Below are 18,240 nucleotides of genomic sequence, written 5' to 3'. Positions count from 1 at the left end.
AGTGCTCCTAACCACTGAGCCATCTCTCCAGCCCTATGGCAGTGTAGTATGTCCTCTTGGCTTGATCTAGCAGCAGTTTGGGGCTGGAGCCTCAGTTTTCCCTTTAGTGAGAGCCATGCCTCCTACCCGAGGGAGGGTACAGGCTGGGAACTGAGCCGCCTATCTGCCCCAGCTCCGGGGAGTTTTTTGACTGCAAGGCGGGCCAGTTGCTCCAGTTCCCTTGCCCTGTCCACAAGCCCCCACTTCTTTCTGTCCTTGCTCTTTCTTAAAGGGATTTAGCCTCCTGCTTGCTGTCGGCTCTGGGAAGTGCTTCTCTGCTTCTCCAGCCAGCTCACAGCTTTCCCGGTTCACAGCTTTCCTGCCTGGCTTTCTGAGCTTTTTCAGGCCCTCTGCTTGGCTAACCTGTCCCATGGTGGACACCATTTGTAACTGTAACTTTCCTACCTGAGCCCCAGTTCCCAAAATATCAACTCTTCTGAAAACCACCTTCTCTTGGTTACTGTAGGTACTTTGAGCAAAGTTAATCTCTCCTATACAGTCTCAGCAGGTCGTCTTCCCATGTGGAATAACATTCACCACCGTGAACTGCAAGACATCCATTTGTTGGCCTATAGTAAATAAAACTAATGATGAACATTTATTAAGTAATCTCCGTGTCCCAAGAACTATAGTGGGCATGTAACCCAGTGAGATGGATACTCTGGTTTTCATCTTGAGGAGGGGATGCTTTGTAGCTTTGGCTAGCCCAAAATAAACTACGTAGCTCCAGCTGGCCTCAGACTTGCAATCATCCTCTTGCCTCTGCCCCCGCCCCCACAGTCTGGGATCACAGGTATGAACTATGATGCCTAGGTTTGTTCTGCCTCCTGAAACAGTGCCTCACATAGCCCAGGCTTGCCTCAAACTTACTTACTCCTGCTTCTCCCAAACACCAATCAGTAGCAGTGGCTCGATGCAGAAGAATCTACCAGGCTCTATTCGAAGTCACAACAAGTGAAGATCAGCCAAGAAAGCAAGGCCAGCTAATGCCAACATATCATCGGAGACCAATGTCTGAATAAATGCCTAGGCCTAAAGTCTCAGCTTGCTCCTTGACTAGCTCATAGCTTAATTAGCCTGTTTATTCTAGTTTATGAGCGCCACATCCACATGGCTGGTCATCTCTTCTCAGTTTCATGTGTGTGTCCTCAGAATCTCTTCCCAAGCCTGACTCTATCCCAGAGTTCCTCTTTCTCTGCCGGAACTCCCACCTCCTATTTCCTGCCTAAGCTAATGGGCCAGTCGGCTTTTTATTGACAGGTGATGCTTCCATATAGTATACAAGAGAGTCTGTACAGATTGGCTTCTGGGTGAAGTGAAGGTGGAATGGTGGCCGCCTAGGAGATAGTGAAAGCATTTTAGAAAAGTAGTTCTCTTCACGAAAAGTTCCAGAAAGTGACAAAAAGAAGCCATTCTTGACATCTCATTGGCAAAGGCGAGACCTTCCTATCCTCCCATTTTCCTAAAGTCAGCGTGCATGGCAAGCACCCCACCCCCCACCTGAATTGGTACCAAGTGCTAGTTTCCAGCTGTTCATCTAAAGTGAAGAACATGTCAAGTACGGCTGTGCCCTCCTTTAGTCCAGCACCTGGGGGACAGAGGCAGGGGGATCTCTGAGTTAAGGTCGGCCTGATCTACATAGTGAGTTCCAGTCCAGCAGAGCCACATATTGAAACTCTATCTCAAAAAACCGTAAAGGAGATGCAGGAGACAGGGTCATGTGGAGGGAGTGTCCCTAAGGCCAGGGAGGGTGTGTCTTAGCAGAATGTACTTGTGCTGAGCTCAGTGAAGGGTGAGCTGCTAGGCGAAGGGGCTGGCTCTGTGCAGAAGGAAAAGCAAGGGCCATGCCCCAAGGATATTTAGAAACAGCCCAGACCAGCAAGGCAGGCATGGTGCTGGGCACAGTTGACAAGTGGGAGAGCGACAAGGTGCTGGACACAGTTGACAAGCGGGAGAGCGGCAGGCGGGATCCAGGCGATCAGAAGTGTGCGCTTACAGGCTTCTGGCACCAAGCTGCCATTGGCATTGAGATTTCCTCTCCTGTCAACAGGTGATCTTCCGAAAGACTGGTTTGATGGTGAAACTTTTGGCAGATGCTCTGTATTAGATGATCAGTCTGGCCCTCACAGTGCCCAGCATTGGGCAGGACTCTCAGGCAGCCTCTGCTGGGTCCTGCGGATGCGGACTGGTCATTTCTCCTGCTCGTGACTCATGAGCCTCCTCCTTCTCTTGCAGGAAAGACCACTGGGATCCCCATCCATGTCTTTGGCACAGAAACTCACATGACGGCCATTGTGGGCATGGCCCTGGGCCACCGGCCCATTCCCAACCAGCCACCCACAGCAGCTCACACTGCCAACTTCCTCCTTAATGCCAGCGGGAGCACATCGGTAGGTGCCAGCCTTCCTCCCACCTTAAAGGAAGGACCCATCTTGCCACCCTCCACCCCCACCCCTCCGCTGCCCTACACAGGACACGATGTTCCTTTCCTGGCATTTAGGAAGATAAGAGAATGCTGGGCAAGTTGGTATATGATTATGCTCCTGTCAAGGTAGAGCAGTGGAAAGACTCAAGGTTTGTAAATCGAACCCTACTTCAAACCCCGACTGTTCTTGCAGAGAGTGGGACATTAACTGGTCCCATGTCTACTTAGAGCCTCAGTGTGCTCATCTGTAACATTGGACAAAATCAGTCCCCATATTGGCATCGTTAGGGTAATGCTTCTGGAGTACAGTTTATGAAGAACACCTTTTGGCCAAATGTAGTGCACACCTGTACTGGGGCAGGAGGATTGCTGTGGGTTCCATGCCTGCCTGCGTTGTACGTAGTGAGACTCTTGCCTTAAAACAATGCACGAGGGCTGGTGAGATGGCTCAGTGGGTAAGAGCACCCGACTGCTCTTCCGAAGGTCCGGAGTTCAGATCCCAGCAACCACATGGTGGCTCACAACCATCCATAAAAAGATCTGACGCCCTCTTCTGGAGTGTCTGAAGACAGCTACAGTGTACTTACATATAATAAATAAATAAATCTTTAAAAAAAACAAAAACAATGCTGTAAATAATTCTTGCTACTTTACTTCTTTAGGGCCTTAAGACCAGTGGCCCTTGTCCTCAGCCACTACCTTAACTCTTTTTGTCTCCTTACTCAGACTCCAGCACCCAGTAGGACAGCATCTTTTTCTGAGTCCCGAGCTGATGAAGTGGCACCTGCAAAGAAAGCCAAGCCAGCCATGCCCCAAGGTAACTCCCAGAGGTTTAGCATTTTGCGCCAGAAGGCCTGTGGTGGTCTCCCTGGCTCTCCCTGTTTCTCCCTGTCTGGGGTCTGCCTGGAAGAGGCAGCAGGGAAGCCGTTTGAGCTTGCCTATGGGAGTGGGCCTCAGCATGAGGTGGGAGTGCATCTCTTCAGGATGAGTGACTTGAGTCTCCCCTGTGGGTTCTCCTGGAGCTGAAGATCCACACTGCCTGGATCACCTCACTCCCTGCTGTCTTCTACCCCTCCCGCTGGGGGCTGTGAACTGACCTGGGAGGCTGTAGAAGAGATAGGATTTCAGCAGAAGCAAGAAGAGAAAGGTTCTCCCAGAATCCTAAGTGGAATCCAGGTTCTGAGAGTGGAGACAGCAAGGCTAGCTCCTAAACAGTTGTCTATCTTCCCCCACTCGCTAGGGGGCTCTGAATACACTTCTCTCTGCCTTTCTACTAGCCCTTGTGCATGCCACCAGCTCATCTCCATCCCAGTGACAGGATGACCTGCCAGCACTCACACTCCAGCAGATGAGTGACCCTGGCTTCCCTGGCTGATAGGGCCTGGCAGCCTCTGTCATATAGTCAGCTGCGCTAAGGCTCAAGATCAGAGGTCACTGCCCTGTAGTCCCCAGGGAGTCAGCTTTGTCCACAGTAGAGAAGAGTGGGCCCAGCACTGTGCTGGTTCTGTCACTGTACTGTGCTACCTGGGGACAGAGGGGTCCGCATTGAGAGGACGTGACCCAGCTAGCCCAAAGGCCGTAGTGGAAGTATCACCCAGAGGGCCTGGAGGGGACTTGAGTGTTGAGTGCACTTGTCTAGTGTCCCTCTCCTTGCCCTCTCCCTGCACCCTGGCTCTTTGTCACGCCTGCTTCTGTTCTGCCCACTGGTGCTTTGCCTCTTCCGTTGGCTTTACTCCTGCTATCCGCCAGTGACAGCACCGGAAGGCTTGTCTGTGGAACTGTCCCCTGTTTCTCCCCTCTCCCACCAAAGCCTCCCACCAGCAGTTCACTCAGACGCCTTGGTCATTTTCTTTAACAGATTCAGTCCCAAGTCCAAGATCCCTGCAAGGTAGGATGCCCCCCACTGTGCCCCAACTCTGCGTGTGGCTTTGTTAGCGGGTCCCAGTTTCTCTGTGCTTCCTTTCTTCCCTGGTGGGTTGCAGTGTTGTGTAGTACATTTCCTGTCCCCACCTTGGTGTGGCCCATCCCCTGAGTCCTAGTCTTTGCTCTCTGTCCCTTCCCTCTCCTGCTTAGAATTTATCTGCCCCGGCACGGCAGTCTCTTCCCTGTGTGGCTGTCTCTGGCTCCTTTCCTTGGCGGGAGGTGGAGACAGAAGGAGCGAGAGCCAGCCCACAGCTCTGGGGACTCAGGGGTGCCAGGAGGGATGGTCCTGGGGAAGAGGGTGCCATCAGCTGAAAGGGGAGTGGCAGAGAGCAGTTGATACCTCTGATCTGACTGCTGGCTGCTGTAGGGAAGGGACCACAGCTCCACCCTGATACTCATCTGCGTCTCCTCATCGCTTTGCTTCCGCGCCGCGACTTCAGCAACTTCAGTTCCACCAGCCACGTGCGCCCCACCGCTCCTGACTCCAGACAGTGTAGGGTTCTCCCAGGTTTGGTAGAAGAGCAGCGAAAGGTGGGAAGAGAGAAAGTAGGAAGGTCAGGCAGTATCTGTCTTTTTCAGGACCTGAAGGGATGTGGTCTTTGGTGTCGGAGGTCACAGTTTACAGTGGACATTTTTAGTGCATGAACACACACATCTCGCACACACACACACATCTGCCCACTGACCAAGCAGGTAGATTACTCAGTTACCTGTATCAGGACTTTCTTGTGACTTTTTTTTTCAATACTGGGAGCCTCCTTGCATGCTGAGCAAACCACTGTCCCACTGAGCTCTGCCCAGCATATCTATGTAACTGATAATCACAGTTGTAAGGCCAAGAGAGTCTTCGTTGATGACTGATCCTTAGGGAGGGTAGGAAGGAATATCTAAACAAATAGATGGCTCTCTGACTATGGGCTTTTTGTTTCTAAGGCTTACTTTTTTTTTTTTTTAAGATTTAGTTATTTATTTTATGTATGTGAATACACTGAACATTCATGTGGTTGTTGGAAATTGAATTTTAGGACCTCTGCTTGCTCTGCTCAGTTGGCTCCAGTCAACTCTGCTTACTCCGGCCCAAAGATTTATTTATTATTATACATAAGTACACTGTAGCTGACTTCAGATGCACCAGAAGAGGGCGTCAGATCTCATTAAGGATGATTGTGAGCCACCATGTGGTTGCTGAGATTTGAACTCAGGACCTTCAGAAGAGCAGTCGGGTGCTCTTACCCACTAAGCCATCTCGCCAACCCCTAAGGCTTACTTTTAACTATGTGGACTTAAGTGTATCCTAGCTGGGGTGGGGTGGGGAGTGATGGATGTGAGCACAGGTGCCTTGGGAGAGCAGAAGAGGGTGTTGAATTCCTTGGAGCTGGAGTCACAGGCAGTTGTATCTTTAGTAAGCCATCTGACATGGCTGCTAGGAACAGAAGTCAGGTCCCCTTCAAGAGCACAGCCAGCTCTTAACCCCTGAGCCATCTCTCCGGCCCCTCTGCTAGCTCTTATTCCTTACACTCTCTGCCTCCAGTGAGTAGGCAAGGCCATTGTGCTGATAGAGCAGGGACAGACTCGGTCTCCAGGGAGCCCTTCTCCCAGCAGGCACCTTTCTTTGGTCCTTTAGCTGGAGAAGAGAGGGGACAGGAGACATGTCATGGAGAGTGGTCTCCATTCTTAGTAGGACCATTAAGGTTGGAGGGAGGGGAGGGGCTTCCTGCTACCGGTGCTGGTGGCCCTCTTGGCTTTGCTTTCTCTGTGCTTAAGGAAGTAAGCACTTGAACCCTGACTTTAAAGCAGGAGGTGTGGGTGGGCATTGTCTTATCTCTGAAGATGGGTTTCTGTGTAGCTTGGCACTTGGGCTCAGTGTGGGCTCGGCTGGAAGTATCAGAGCCTCACTACTTTATGGCCTTCTTTATCATACCACCGCATTTCTGTCAAGTCTGTAATCCTGGCTCTCCAAGATGACCCAGGACTACCATCTATGTGGATATCTGCTTCAATTTCCTGGGGCTAGAAAGGATGAGACTGGATTATGTGGCGGCTCTTACTCTTACTTTAAGGTTCCACGTCTTATAGGAACCCTGGGTTGACAGTAAATCTGGGAATTCACGAATCAAGAGCCTCTGACTCGAGAGGCTTACTACTGGCCCGCAGGAGGATTTATTCAGACCTTGATCTTGGCTAGCCAAACATGCCGTAGTACAGTCGTTTAATATCAGAGGCCTCTGGGTGAGATGCATTGCTCCCCCGGGGGAGCACAGAATGTCCCCCAATGGCTGGTTTCCTTCCCTAGGACTTTTGGGGAGTCGAAAAGGAAAGACAATCGAGGGCCCTTTCCCTTCTGGCTAGTGGCTGCATTCCTGTAGCCTCTTTGTACCATCATAGCCTTCTCCCTATTATTGCGATGAGAGTCTTGCACTCTGTAGACCACTGCCTACCTCTGTCTCCCCGGTTCTGGGATTAAAAATGTGAACCACCGCCGGACGTGGTGGCGCACGCCTTTAATCCCAGCACTCGGGAGGCAGAGGCAGGCGGATTTCTGAGTTCGAGGCCAGCCTGGTCTACAGAGTGAGTTCCAGGACAGCCAGGACTATACAGAGAAACCCTGTCTCAAAAAAAAAAAAAAAAAAAAGTGAACCACCATGCTGCTTGTGGACGTTGTACATCGTGGTGCGCACTAGGCTCCGCACCACGATGTACAACGTCCACAAGCAGGACCTAGAATTTGTATGCATTCAAATACTGATTGTTACTGGGTTTATGACTACATTTACAGGCTGACTAATGCTGTTGGGATTATAAAGTCCTCAGGTAGCAAAGTAGGGAGAGGTAAACTTTTTTTCTTGTGCCTTTAAAAATAATTTACTAAGGGTGGAGGTGGTGGCATGAGCCTTTAATGCCAGCATTCGGGAAGCAGAGGCAGTTCTCTGAGTTCAAGGCCAGCCTAGTCTACAGAGTGAGTTCTAGGACAGAGCTGCACATGAAAATTCTGTTAAAAAACAAACAAACATAATAAATAATAATAATAATAATAATAGTAATAATAATTTTTGTAATTGAGCCTGACATGGTGACTCATACCACCAATTCCAGCAGTCAAAAGGCCGAGACAGAGAGATTGTCACAGATTAAGGTATAGTGAGTTCCAAGCAGCTTGGGTTACATTAAAACTGAAAGTAAAGGAAGAAGAACTGGTGATGTGTTATGTGCCTACTGTACCAACAGTTAGGAAGGAGAGGCAAAGCCAGGTGTGGTGGCGCACACCTTTAATCCCAGCACTCGGGAGGCAGAGGCAGGCGGATTTCTGAGTTNGAGGCCAGCCTGGTCTACAGAGTGAGTTCCAGGACAGCCAGGACTATACAGAGAAACCCTNTCNNAAAAAAAAAAAAAAAAAAAAAAAGGAGAGACAAGATCAAGAGTCTAAGGTTGTCCTTAGCTACGTAGTGAGTTCAAGGCCAGCCCCAGTTACAGGAGCTCCTGCTTAAAAACCAGCAGCTGGGGCTTGAAATAAGGCTCAGAGGTTAAGGGCACTTACAGATCTTGCAGAGGACTTGGGTTGGTTCCCAGCACTGATGTGGCAGATGGCTCACATCTGATAGTAACTAGTACTAGAGGATCTGATTCCATTTTCTGATCTCCACAGGCATTGCACACGGTATACGCGATATATGTGCATGTAGCCAAAACACTATACACACATTAAAAATAAATAAAATTTTAAAAATTGCTGAGTGTGGTGACGCATGCCTTTATTTCCAGCACTTGGGAGGCAGAGGCAGGCGGATCTCTGTGATGTTGCTGACAGCCTGGTCTGTATAGCATGGTGCTTGTCAGCCAGAGCTCCATAGTGACCGGAGAGATGGCTCCGCATAAGAGTACTGGTTGGTTTTCTAAAGTACCTGAGTCTGATTCCCAGAATCCTCATGGCTGCTCACAGCCAGCTGTTAACTCCAGTTTTAGGGGATTCAATGCCCTCTCTGGCTTCCGTGGGCACCAGACAAACATGAGTTGCAGACATATCTAAGAGACAAAACACCTATACACATAAGATAATAAATTAATTAATTTGTGACAAATTTTAAACAAAAGAATGAAAAATACCTTATTGAGTATGCAGAGCACAGGAGTAGTCTGAATCTGTACGCGTGCCCTGTGAGAACTCGCAGGCATCTTCAGCTCTGGGCCCTTTTCTGTCTGAGGATTCCTTTTCTGCTCACCGTGGGACTATTCTCTGGCCATGCAGGTCTCATTAGACAGTTGGCGTTCTCTCTGCTGCTTCCTTCTAGAAAAACTGAGGCAAGTTTCTCAGAATTTATTATTTTAATATTTTGTTTGCTGCTCTGAAGAACTACCAAACTGGACATGTAGCCTAGGGATTCAGGAAGGGAGCCCTATGGATCTTCCTAAGGTGTGTGTTCTGGGTGCACTCGCTGTGTCTCTGCCCACTAGGAAAGAGCGCCACCCTCTTCAGCCGACATACCAAGGCTATCGTGTGGGGCATGCAGACCCGGGCTGTGCAAGGCATGCTGGACTTTGACTATGTGTGTTCCCGAGATGAGCCCTCAGTGGCTGCCATGGTCTACCCTTTCACGTGAGTCACCCCAAGGCAGGGAGTCTGGAAGTGGCTAAGTGGGATTCTCACCTTTAGATGAAGCTTGGGAGTCAGCCTCCCATCTTTGCAGTGGAGGGATCTACCCATCCCAGGGATTGGGACAGTCCATGTTCCTGGGGACCCCTTTCCCCTTGGATGGGAACTTTTAGGGGATCTTGCTGTTCTTGAAGAAGTTCCTCCGTTCAGTCTCCCCTCCCCAGAGCTGATGGGTTGAGGGTGTTCTTACTCTCGCTCTGCTTTCTTGCAGTGGGGATCACAAGCAGAAGTTTTACTGGGGACACAAGGAAATACTGATCCCTGTCTTCAAGAACATGGCTGACGCCATGAAGAAGCACCCGGAGGTGGACGTACTGATCAATTTTGCGTCTCTGCGATCCGCTTATGACAGTACCATGGAGACCATGAACTATGCACAGGTAGAACCTGGACCTGGGATAACTAGGTGGGAATCAGAGAGAGCTCCTGAGTGGAATTTACAGTCACGACCACTTGTGACCGAGGACTTGGGAATTGGGAGAACCTAGGGTTTGGGTGAAAGTACTTGGACACACAGGTGCTTCTCAGAGTGGGTTAAGAGTTCAGAGTGAGCAGTGGCTGCCTCGCTGGGTTATCCGGAAATCAGTTCCAGCTCATTCCCTCCCAGACTGGCTTGAACCAGACTCAAAAGTTCTGTTTTGAGCTAAGTATTGTTCAATGGCAAAGTCCTTGCCTATGAATATAAGGTCTTTAGTTCTATCCCCAGCACCACCCCACCAAAACACTTTCTTACAGGGTATTATGTACTTATTTCAGGACAGAATAAAAAACAGGTGGATACTTCCAAATTTCTTTTCTCAGCAACATGGACACCAGGTTTCAACATACCTACCCCACACCTCGTTCTGACCAGTAGGTTGGCAACATCACTCTTGTTCTTCCCAGTCTTGTCAGAAGTGTCTTGGATTAACATCTGCACGTATTCCTAATCTTCACCTGTCTTAGTTTCCACTGCTGTGAAGAGACACCATGACCAAGGCAACTCTTAGAAAGGCTTACAAATTCTGAGGTTCAGTCCATTATCACCATGGTGGGAAACAGGGCAGCGTCCATGCAGACATGGGGCTGGAGGAAGGCAGTCAGGAGGAGGGTCTTTTTGCATAGAGACCTCAACCCCCCCCCCTACAGTGACACACTTCCCCCAATAATGTCACACTTCCCAATAGTGCCACATTCCATGGGCCAAGCATATACAAACCATCAGATCACCCTGGCACAGTTGTCTAGAAATTGAACTGCTACATCAGAATGAACACTTGGAAACTTATAACACATCCAGGCTTCCAGAGTGTTCATGATCTAAACTCCCATTAGTAGGAATTCCAGTTTTGTTTTCTTTTGAGACTGGTCTCGTCATCTAGCCCAGGCTGGCCTGGAACTCAGAGGTCCACCTGTCTCTGTTCTCAGAACGCTGGCATTAAAGGTGTTTGCCAGCTCCAGTTTCTACTTGCCAACACCAAGCAACTGTGTAATGAATTAGTGTTATGTATACTCTGCATGTCTTTGGACGTTAACTAAAACTAACTTTGAGAAACTCTGCCTGGCCATTTGTGCCCTGGGTCCTATTCCTCCTTTCCCCTTTTCTGTTGCAATATTTGCCTTTTGTTAGTGATTTGTAAAAGCCTGCTAGAGACCAGTGGTTTTGTTTGTTTGTTTGTTTTTTATTGTCTGATCCAGTTAATGATTGAGGAACATAACTAGTTCTGCTGTTTAGATGAGCTGCTTTTTCAGACTGGAGCAGACTTTGGCAAAAACCTCCCAGGGCAAAATGGTAGCCCCCACCTGTTTCCACAAATAAGGTTTTATGAAAACAGCCAGTGCTTTCATTTATGTTTTGTGCATGCGGATACTTACACACTGAAAACCTGGTACAGACCACAAGACCCACAACCTAAACTGTGATCTTGGGACCCTTCACAGACTGGCCCAGAGCCAAAGAGAGATGGTCTTAGATCTTCAGTTCCTCTATCCCAGTCTAGGCAAGTATGGGAACAGCTTGTTTCTGTTGTGCCCTGGCTACAGCCTGTAGGGACGGAGAGAAGACTCGCTGAGTACTTGGGGGGGAAGGCAGGTAGGGTACAGTTGAGTCTGAGGGTTTAGGTGAGAGCATAGCTGCAGACTAGCAAAAACTTGGAAGCATTTGCCTCTGCTCATGCACTGAATCTGTGTGACACTGACCAATGGAGGTTTGTTTCAATGTCTTCTACTGTGTGTGTGTGTGTGTGTGTGTGTGTGTGTGTGTGTGTGTGTGTGTGTGGTGCTTGTGGAGATCAGAGGACAACATTCAGGAGGCAGTTCCTCCTTCTATCATATTTGCCCTGGGCATCAAACTCAGGTCCTCAGGCTTGGCAGAGCCATCTCGCTGACCCCATGTCTCTCCTGAGAGAAGTTTGAAATGATCAGGGCCTGTGGGAGGGAGAAGGTACATTCTCTTCACCTTACTTTGTCCCTGAAACCTGGCTGGGGACACTGGGCTTAGCAGGAGGGCCTCATTGTCTGTCAAAGGTGAAATGTTCACAAGCTCAATGTTAATTTGAAATGTTAATCCTCTAGATCCGGACCATAGCCATCATAGCAGAAGGCATCCCTGAGGCCCTCACACGGAAGCTCATCAAGAAGGCTGACCAGAAGGGAGTGACCATCATTGGGCCAGCCACGGTGAGTGTGTGTGTGTGTGTGTGTGTGTGTGTGTGTGTGTATGAAGCCAGAGTGGATGTCAAGGAGTCTCTGTTACTCTCCATCATATTCCTTTGAGGCAGGGTCTCTCCCTGAACCTGGGGCTTTTATAGTTTATTGATTAGACCAGAAGCCTGCAAGCCCTAAGTGACCTTACTACCTCTGCCTCCTTCAGTGCTGGGGTTATCAGAGGACAATGCCTAGCTATTATGAAACTCACTGAACTCTTAACCACTGAGCCATCGCCAGCCTCCCGGCCCCCTGGCTTATAAAGGTCCCTTGTCATAGTCTTATGCCCTTCATAGTTACAAGGGGTTAATGGGTGATATTTGTTGTTTTTAATGCTTTTATCCTTAAATGCAACTATCACGTAGTGTTTAAATATTCCATTAACTATACGCCAAATTAAAAAGCTATCTGGGGGTTTATTTTCTACTCAGAACTTCACATTAGAAGAAATTGTTCTGTTTGTTTTAATTTAATTGTTGTATAAACATTGAAGCTGGGGCTGGAGAGATGGCTGGGTGTTTAAGAGCGCTTGTTGCTCTTGTGGAGAACTCAGGCTCTGTTTCCAGCACCTAGATGGCAGCTCACAACCTCTGTAACCCCAGTCCAGAGAATCTGCTGTCGTCTGGACTTGGCAGATAGTACACACACACAAAATGAGCAAAAATACCCAAGAGTCATAAAACAAAAATAAATTTAAATAAAAATTTGAAGCTAAGGCTTTGTGTGGTGGTGGTAGTAACATCTTTCATTTCAGTGCTTGGAGCCAGATGCAGGCAGGTCTCTTTTCTTTTTCTTTTTTCTTTTTTTTTTTTTTTTTTTTTGTATTTAAAGATTTATTTATTTATTATATGTAAGTACACTGTAGCTGTCTTCAGACAGTCCAGAAGAGGGAGTCAGATCTTGTTACAGATGGTTATGAGCCACCATATGGTTGCTGGTATTTGAACTCTGGACCTTTGGAAGAGCAGTCAGGTGCTCTTACCCACTGAGCCATCTCACCAGCCCGATTTCTAGCTTCTTATAGTTGATCTAATTTTCATTTATTTATGATTCTGGAACTCTGTTGTTTCATTACTTTGAAATTCTAGGACCCACTGAGCCATCTCACCAGCTCTGGCAAGATCTCTTTTCATTCAAGGGTAGTCTCCATAATGATTTTCAGGCTAACTAGGGTTGCATAGTGTGATACTGTCTCAAAAAAAAAAATAGTAGGAGCTAGGGTTCTTTTTTCTCCACCCTGGTGCTAGGGACTCTCTGAGAGCCTCATACATGCTGGGTAGGGATGCTGAGTTACCATCCCTAAAACTAGGAGTTTTGCAATGAGTAAAGGATCGTTTGTGTTATAAGCAAGATGTCATTGTACATAGAGAAGCCCAGCTGTGTGGCACCTCTTTGCTGGGTGTTGTAACGTCTGATGTAAGGGAGAGGACATAATGTTAGATCTGCCGACTAAGAGGTTCTTCATGGGCAGGTGTAATTCTTCTTCCAGCTGCTTCTCCCTGCTTTGGACAGGGCACAGGGCCACAGGGTAAGGTAGGGTTTTGTTGTTCTGCCTGCACCCTGGTTCGCCTTACCTGCTGTTTCTGCCTCTGAAGGTTGGGGGCATCAAGCCTGGATGCTTTAAGATCGGGAATACTGGTGGGATGCTGGACAACATCCTGGCCTCCAAACTGTACCGCCCAGGCAGCGTGGCCTACGTCTCACGTTCAGGAGGCATGTCTAACGAACTCAATAACATCATCTCTCGGACCACAGATGGTGTCTATGAGGGTGTGGCCATCGGCGGGGACAGGTAGGAGCTGGGAATCTTCTACAGTGGAGTTAGCTAGCCAGGCAGCATGCATGGTGTGTTACTTACTGCCCAAACCCTGAGGCCCTAGTAAAGTTGTGTAAGTCTGTTGGGGGGAACTGCTCTTACTGCCCCCCTCCCACCTATTTCCATTAGCCTTGAGCTTCTGAATCTGCATAGACCTCACACCCATGAGCAATCTGGGTGTACAGTGGGGTGCTTCTCACATGCTCCTGCACCTCCCCACGCTGTCTCCTAATCCTCTGTATTCCCTGCTCTCTACAGGTACCCTGGGTCCACATTCATGGATCACGTGCTGCGCTACCAGGACACTCCAGGGGTCAAGATGATCGTAGTTCTTGGGGAGGTAAGTTGTTGCTATTGTTGTTTTGGGGGGAAGGGTCTCCTTTTGATGATAAACGTAGTCTAGGGTTTGCGTTTTTAAGAATTCGAGCCCCCTGGCACTGTACACCTTAAAGCGATCGTCCTGGTGGTACAGCCGGTAACATTCTGGGGCTGAGAGTTTGCTCTGTTGACAGTAAGCAGTGGTGAAGGAGGGACTGTCTTCCCTTTGATCATGGTCTCCACCCGCTGGGAAAGATGGCTGGAACAGTGAGGCCAGCTTCTGTTACAATTTTCATTTTTAAAAGAATCTCATGTATATGCGTGGTTTTTGCCTTTGTGTGTCTGTGCACCACATACACTGCGTGTGTCTATGCCTCCTGCCTGCAGCAGTCATTGAGGGGCCAGTCTCCTGGAGATGGACTCATAGGTGTGTGTGTGATCCACCATTTGGGTGCTAAGAACTGAAGGCCAGTCTTTTTTTTTTTTTTTTTTTTTTTTTTTTTAAGGCCAGTCTTCTAGAAGAGTAGCAAGTGCTGAGCACTGCTGCTGAGCCATCTCCCCAGCCCCTGGGAGGGCCTCCTTTTTATTTTTATTTTTTTTAAGGCTCCAGGAGAGTTCTATAAGGCCATTCCTTACTTGTTCTTCTGGGAGAGGCTCTAACCCTGCATCATCACATACTGTGGATTAGAAAGGGATACCCAGGAACAAACGGCCTTAAGACACTTAGTATCCCTTCGTAATTCCTATATACTTAGGATGAATCTTCCGGGTAGAAATTAAACTCACTACCTGTTACTTCGCCAAGTTTGTGTCCTCTGATTTTGCAGCCAACTTTTATTTCATGGGGTTGTTGTGGTTTTGTGGGGTTCTTTTTTTCTTATTGTCCATGTGTCACGTGCGCAGTTTTTCCTGTTATAGGGCTGATCCTAGGAAAGCTTGAAGCAGCTTCCACCAATGTGTGGGGCTTTTTTCCCATTCCTTTGCAGATAGGGGGCACAGAGGAATACAAGATCTGCAGGGGCATCAAGGAGGGCCGCCTCACCAAGCCAGTGGTCTGCTGGTGTATCGGGACCTGTGCCACCATGTTCTCCTCCGAGGTATGAGTGGGACCAGCTGTCGTTGAGTAGGAAATGAGGTTGCAGAAATGGCTGTCTGAGCTGAACCGTACTGACATCATCCCCGTCAGCCACTAATTCCCTCAGTAAGCCTGTGCAGCTTGTTTTGTGACTACAAAGCCGAGCCCAAGTTCTGCCTGCCAGGAATTTATCTCACCTAGACTCTCCCTATGCACATTCACCAGCAGGTGAAGGCTGAGATGAGACACTGAGTTCTGACTCAAGGGAGCATAAGGAGGAAGAGGATATGGCTTCTTAGCCTGGGAGGTCAGATTAGGGAAGCCCCGTGGGAGATAGCGGAGAGAGAACTGTTCCTGCTGTACTAAGTTGACATCCTGAGCGTGTGAGGTGACCAAATGGATAAAGGTGCAGCCATTAGTTTGACCACCTGAGTTCGGTTCCCTGAATCTACACAGTGGAACAAGAGAACTAACTCCTCCCACAGGTGGTTCTCTGACTTGCACACTTACACTGTGGCATCCCAGAAGTAAAGGTGACCTTGCCACATAGCTGAGTGGTGGTGTGCTTGTAAATCCAGCTCTTAGAGGGCTGAGACAGGGGCAGGATGAGCCTGGGCTGATAGATGTTTGCTGAGCTTCTGAGTTGCAGAACCAGACTTAAGTGTTCAAGGTTCCAGCTTAAAACTATCCTCTGGGGCTGGAGAGATGACTCAGCAGTTAAGAGCGCTGACTGCCTTTCTAAAGGTCCTGAGTTCAAATCCCAGCAACCACATGGTGGCTCACAACCATTTGTAATGGGACTGATGCCCTCTTCTGGTGTGTCTAAAGACAGCTACAGTGTACTCATATACATAAAATAAATCTTTTAAAAACAAAACAAAACCTTAACAAAAAAAAAAAAACAAAAAACTATCCTCTGTTGGGAAGATGGCCAGTCACATGACAGAAATCAAATGCAGGATAAAAATGATCTGTCAAGCCAAGTGTGGTGGCATGCCTTCAGTCCCAGCACTCAGAAGGCAAAGACAGACAGGTTTCTTTGAGTTCGAGGCCAGCCTTTACACAGTGGGTTCCAGGACAGGCAGGGCTTCATAGTGAGACCCCTGTCTCAAGGAAGCAAAACAAAGCAATTTGCTAATCAGTTCATTCATCAGCAGTATGGAACAGCCTGTGGGTTCCTTGATGGTGTGTGCATAGAGCAGGTTTGGCTTCTAAGTTTCCTACAGCAGTGCTGCTGTTGTGGAGGGGGATAATTGAACCAAGGTCTCAAGTGCTGGCAAATGCTTTACCACTAAACTACATCCCTAGCCCACAGTGATGCTCTCTACCTATAAACTTAAAGTGGCTGTTGGAGTTGCAGGTCTCTGAAGGATCAGCTCCATTCCTGTGTATCCTACGAACAGGAATGCAAAGATGCTTCAAGGGGATGTGGGTAGGACAGGCCCTGTAACACTGTAATACTGAAAGATAGAAGTAGCCTTGTGGGGCTGGTGAGATGGCTCAGTGGGTAGGAGCACTGACTGCTCTTCTGAAGGTCCGGAGTTCAAATCCCAGCAACCACATGGTGGCTCATAACCATCCTTAACAAGATCTGACTCCCTCTTCTGGCGTGTCTGAAGACAGCTACAGTGTACTTACATATAATAAATAAATAAATCTTTAAAAAAAAAAAAAACAAAGAAGAAGTAGCCTTGTATGCATTGGTAGGAGAAGCTCATGTGTATCTGTACTGGGAGGATACAGTCATCATATATAAGTATGCACTGGAAAACCAGGCAAGCCTGTGCGTGATGGAGATATTATTCACTATAAAAGGAACTCAAGGGCAGGGTATTATGAAAACTTCAAATACGATTCATTTTATTTATTTATTTATTTTAGATTTATTTATTATGTATACAGAGGTCTTCCTGCATTTATGCCTGCAATCCAGGAGAGGGCACCACACCTCATTATAGATGGTTGTGAGCCACCATGTGGTTGCTAGAAATTGAACTTAGTACCTCTGGAGGAATAGACAGTGCTGTTAACCTCTGAGCCATCTCTCCAGCCCATGATTCGTTTTATAAACGTGAAATGTGTGGCATTTTTTTCTCCCAAGCGAGTAAAGGGGGATGGGGGATCCACTCTTCTATTTGGGGTCCTCTTTTGAGTCCTGCATGAAGTTAAATGTTGACCTTTATAAGATTTGCCTTGGGGCTGGAGAGATGGCTCAGTAGTTAAGAGCACTGGCTACTCTTCCGAAGGCCCTGAGTTTAAATCCCAGCAACCTCATGGTGGCTCACAACCATCTGTAATGATATTTCACACCCTCTACTGGCATGTCTGAAGACAGCTACAGTGTACTTACATATAATAAATAAATAAATCTTTTAAAAAAAAAAAAAAAAAGACTTGCCTTGGTAATGGTGACTGCTCACAAGGAGGGAGCATGGCAGCATCCAGGCAGGCAAGGTTCAGGAGGAGCTGGGAGTTCCACATCTTCACCTGAAGACTGCTAGCAGAATAGTGGCCTCTAGGCAGCTAGGATGAGAGCCTTAAAGCCCACACCCACTGTGACACACCTATCATACCTTCTAAGAGTACCTAGCACGTACAAATCATCACATTCCACTCCCTGGCCCGAATAGGAGTCTGTTGGGGCCATACTTAAACACAGCATTAGTCCAACTTTCAAAGCCCCAATAGTTTATAGCTCTCTCTCTCTCTCTCTCTCTCTCTCTCTCTCTCTCTCTCTCTCTCTCTCTCTCTCTTTTCTTCATGACAGGGTTTCTCTGTGTAGCCCTGGCTGTCCTGGAACTCACTCTGTAGACCAGGCTGGCCTCGAACTGAAACTCTGCCTCCCAAGTGCTGGGATTAAACGTGTGTGCCCACTCCCTGGCTATAGCAGTCTCAACAGTGTTAAAAGTTCAGAGTCTCTTCTCAGGTTCATCCAATCCCTTAACTGTAATTCCCAAAGCAAGACAGGAAACCAGCTGGGCAAACTCCAGACTCTGCATCTCTAGTTCTGATGTCAAAGCGGTCTTCAGATCTCCAACTCCTTTTTTTATCTTTGTTGACTGCAACAAACTTCTTTGTCCTGGTCTGGTTCCACTCCCTGTTAGCACCTTTCCTCTGCAGGTATCCCACTGCTCTGGCATCTTGAACACCTTGAAGGCACCAAGGCAACTTCAGTGTTACAGGTTCTTGTTCCAAAGTCTGGGATACACATGATCTTCTGGGCTCCTCCAACAGGCTGTTGTCACTTCTCTAGCTTTGCTCTTTGTAGCACTGTAAGCTCAGGTAGATCAACTCCACTGCTGCTGCTGTTC

At 48.1% G+C, this 18,240-nt stretch overlaps 1 protein-coding gene across 2 annotated transcripts in view; it reads left to right on the top strand.

Annotated features, from left to right (window-relative positions):
• Acly (ATP citrate lyase) overlaps positions 1 to 18,240 on the top strand; it is a 53,078-nt gene that overhangs the window by 20,749 nt on the left and 14,089 nt on the right. The window contains exons 12-20 of one of the 2 annotated variants that reach the window (XM_021214021.1): positions 2,275 to 2,429; positions 3,191 to 3,281; positions 4,323 to 4,352; positions 8,837 to 8,978; positions 9,247 to 9,415; positions 11,589 to 11,693; positions 13,316 to 13,512; positions 13,795 to 13,876; positions 14,841 to 14,951. In XM_021214021.1, coding sequence (XP_021069680.1) covers positions 2,275 to 2,429; positions 3,191 to 3,281; positions 4,323 to 4,352; positions 8,837 to 8,978; positions 9,247 to 9,415; positions 11,589 to 11,693; positions 13,316 to 13,512; positions 13,795 to 13,876; positions 14,841 to 14,951 — 1,082 coding nt within the window. The remainder of the gene's footprint in view (positions 1 to 2,274; positions 2,430 to 3,190; positions 3,282 to 4,322; positions 4,353 to 8,836; positions 8,979 to 9,246; positions 9,416 to 11,588; positions 11,694 to 13,315; positions 13,513 to 13,794; positions 13,877 to 14,840; positions 14,952 to 18,240) is intronic. The other variant, XM_021214022.1, reaches the window with a different exon arrangement.

Source organism: Mus pahari, chromosome 14 (genome assembly GCF_900095145.1).
Source record: "Mus pahari chromosome 14, PAHARI_EIJ_v1.1, whole genome shotgun sequence".
Lineage (NCBI taxonomy): Eukaryota > Metazoa > Chordata > Mammalia > Rodentia > Muridae > Mus > Mus pahari.
This window is presented reverse-complemented; position numbering and strand designations above follow the sequence as displayed.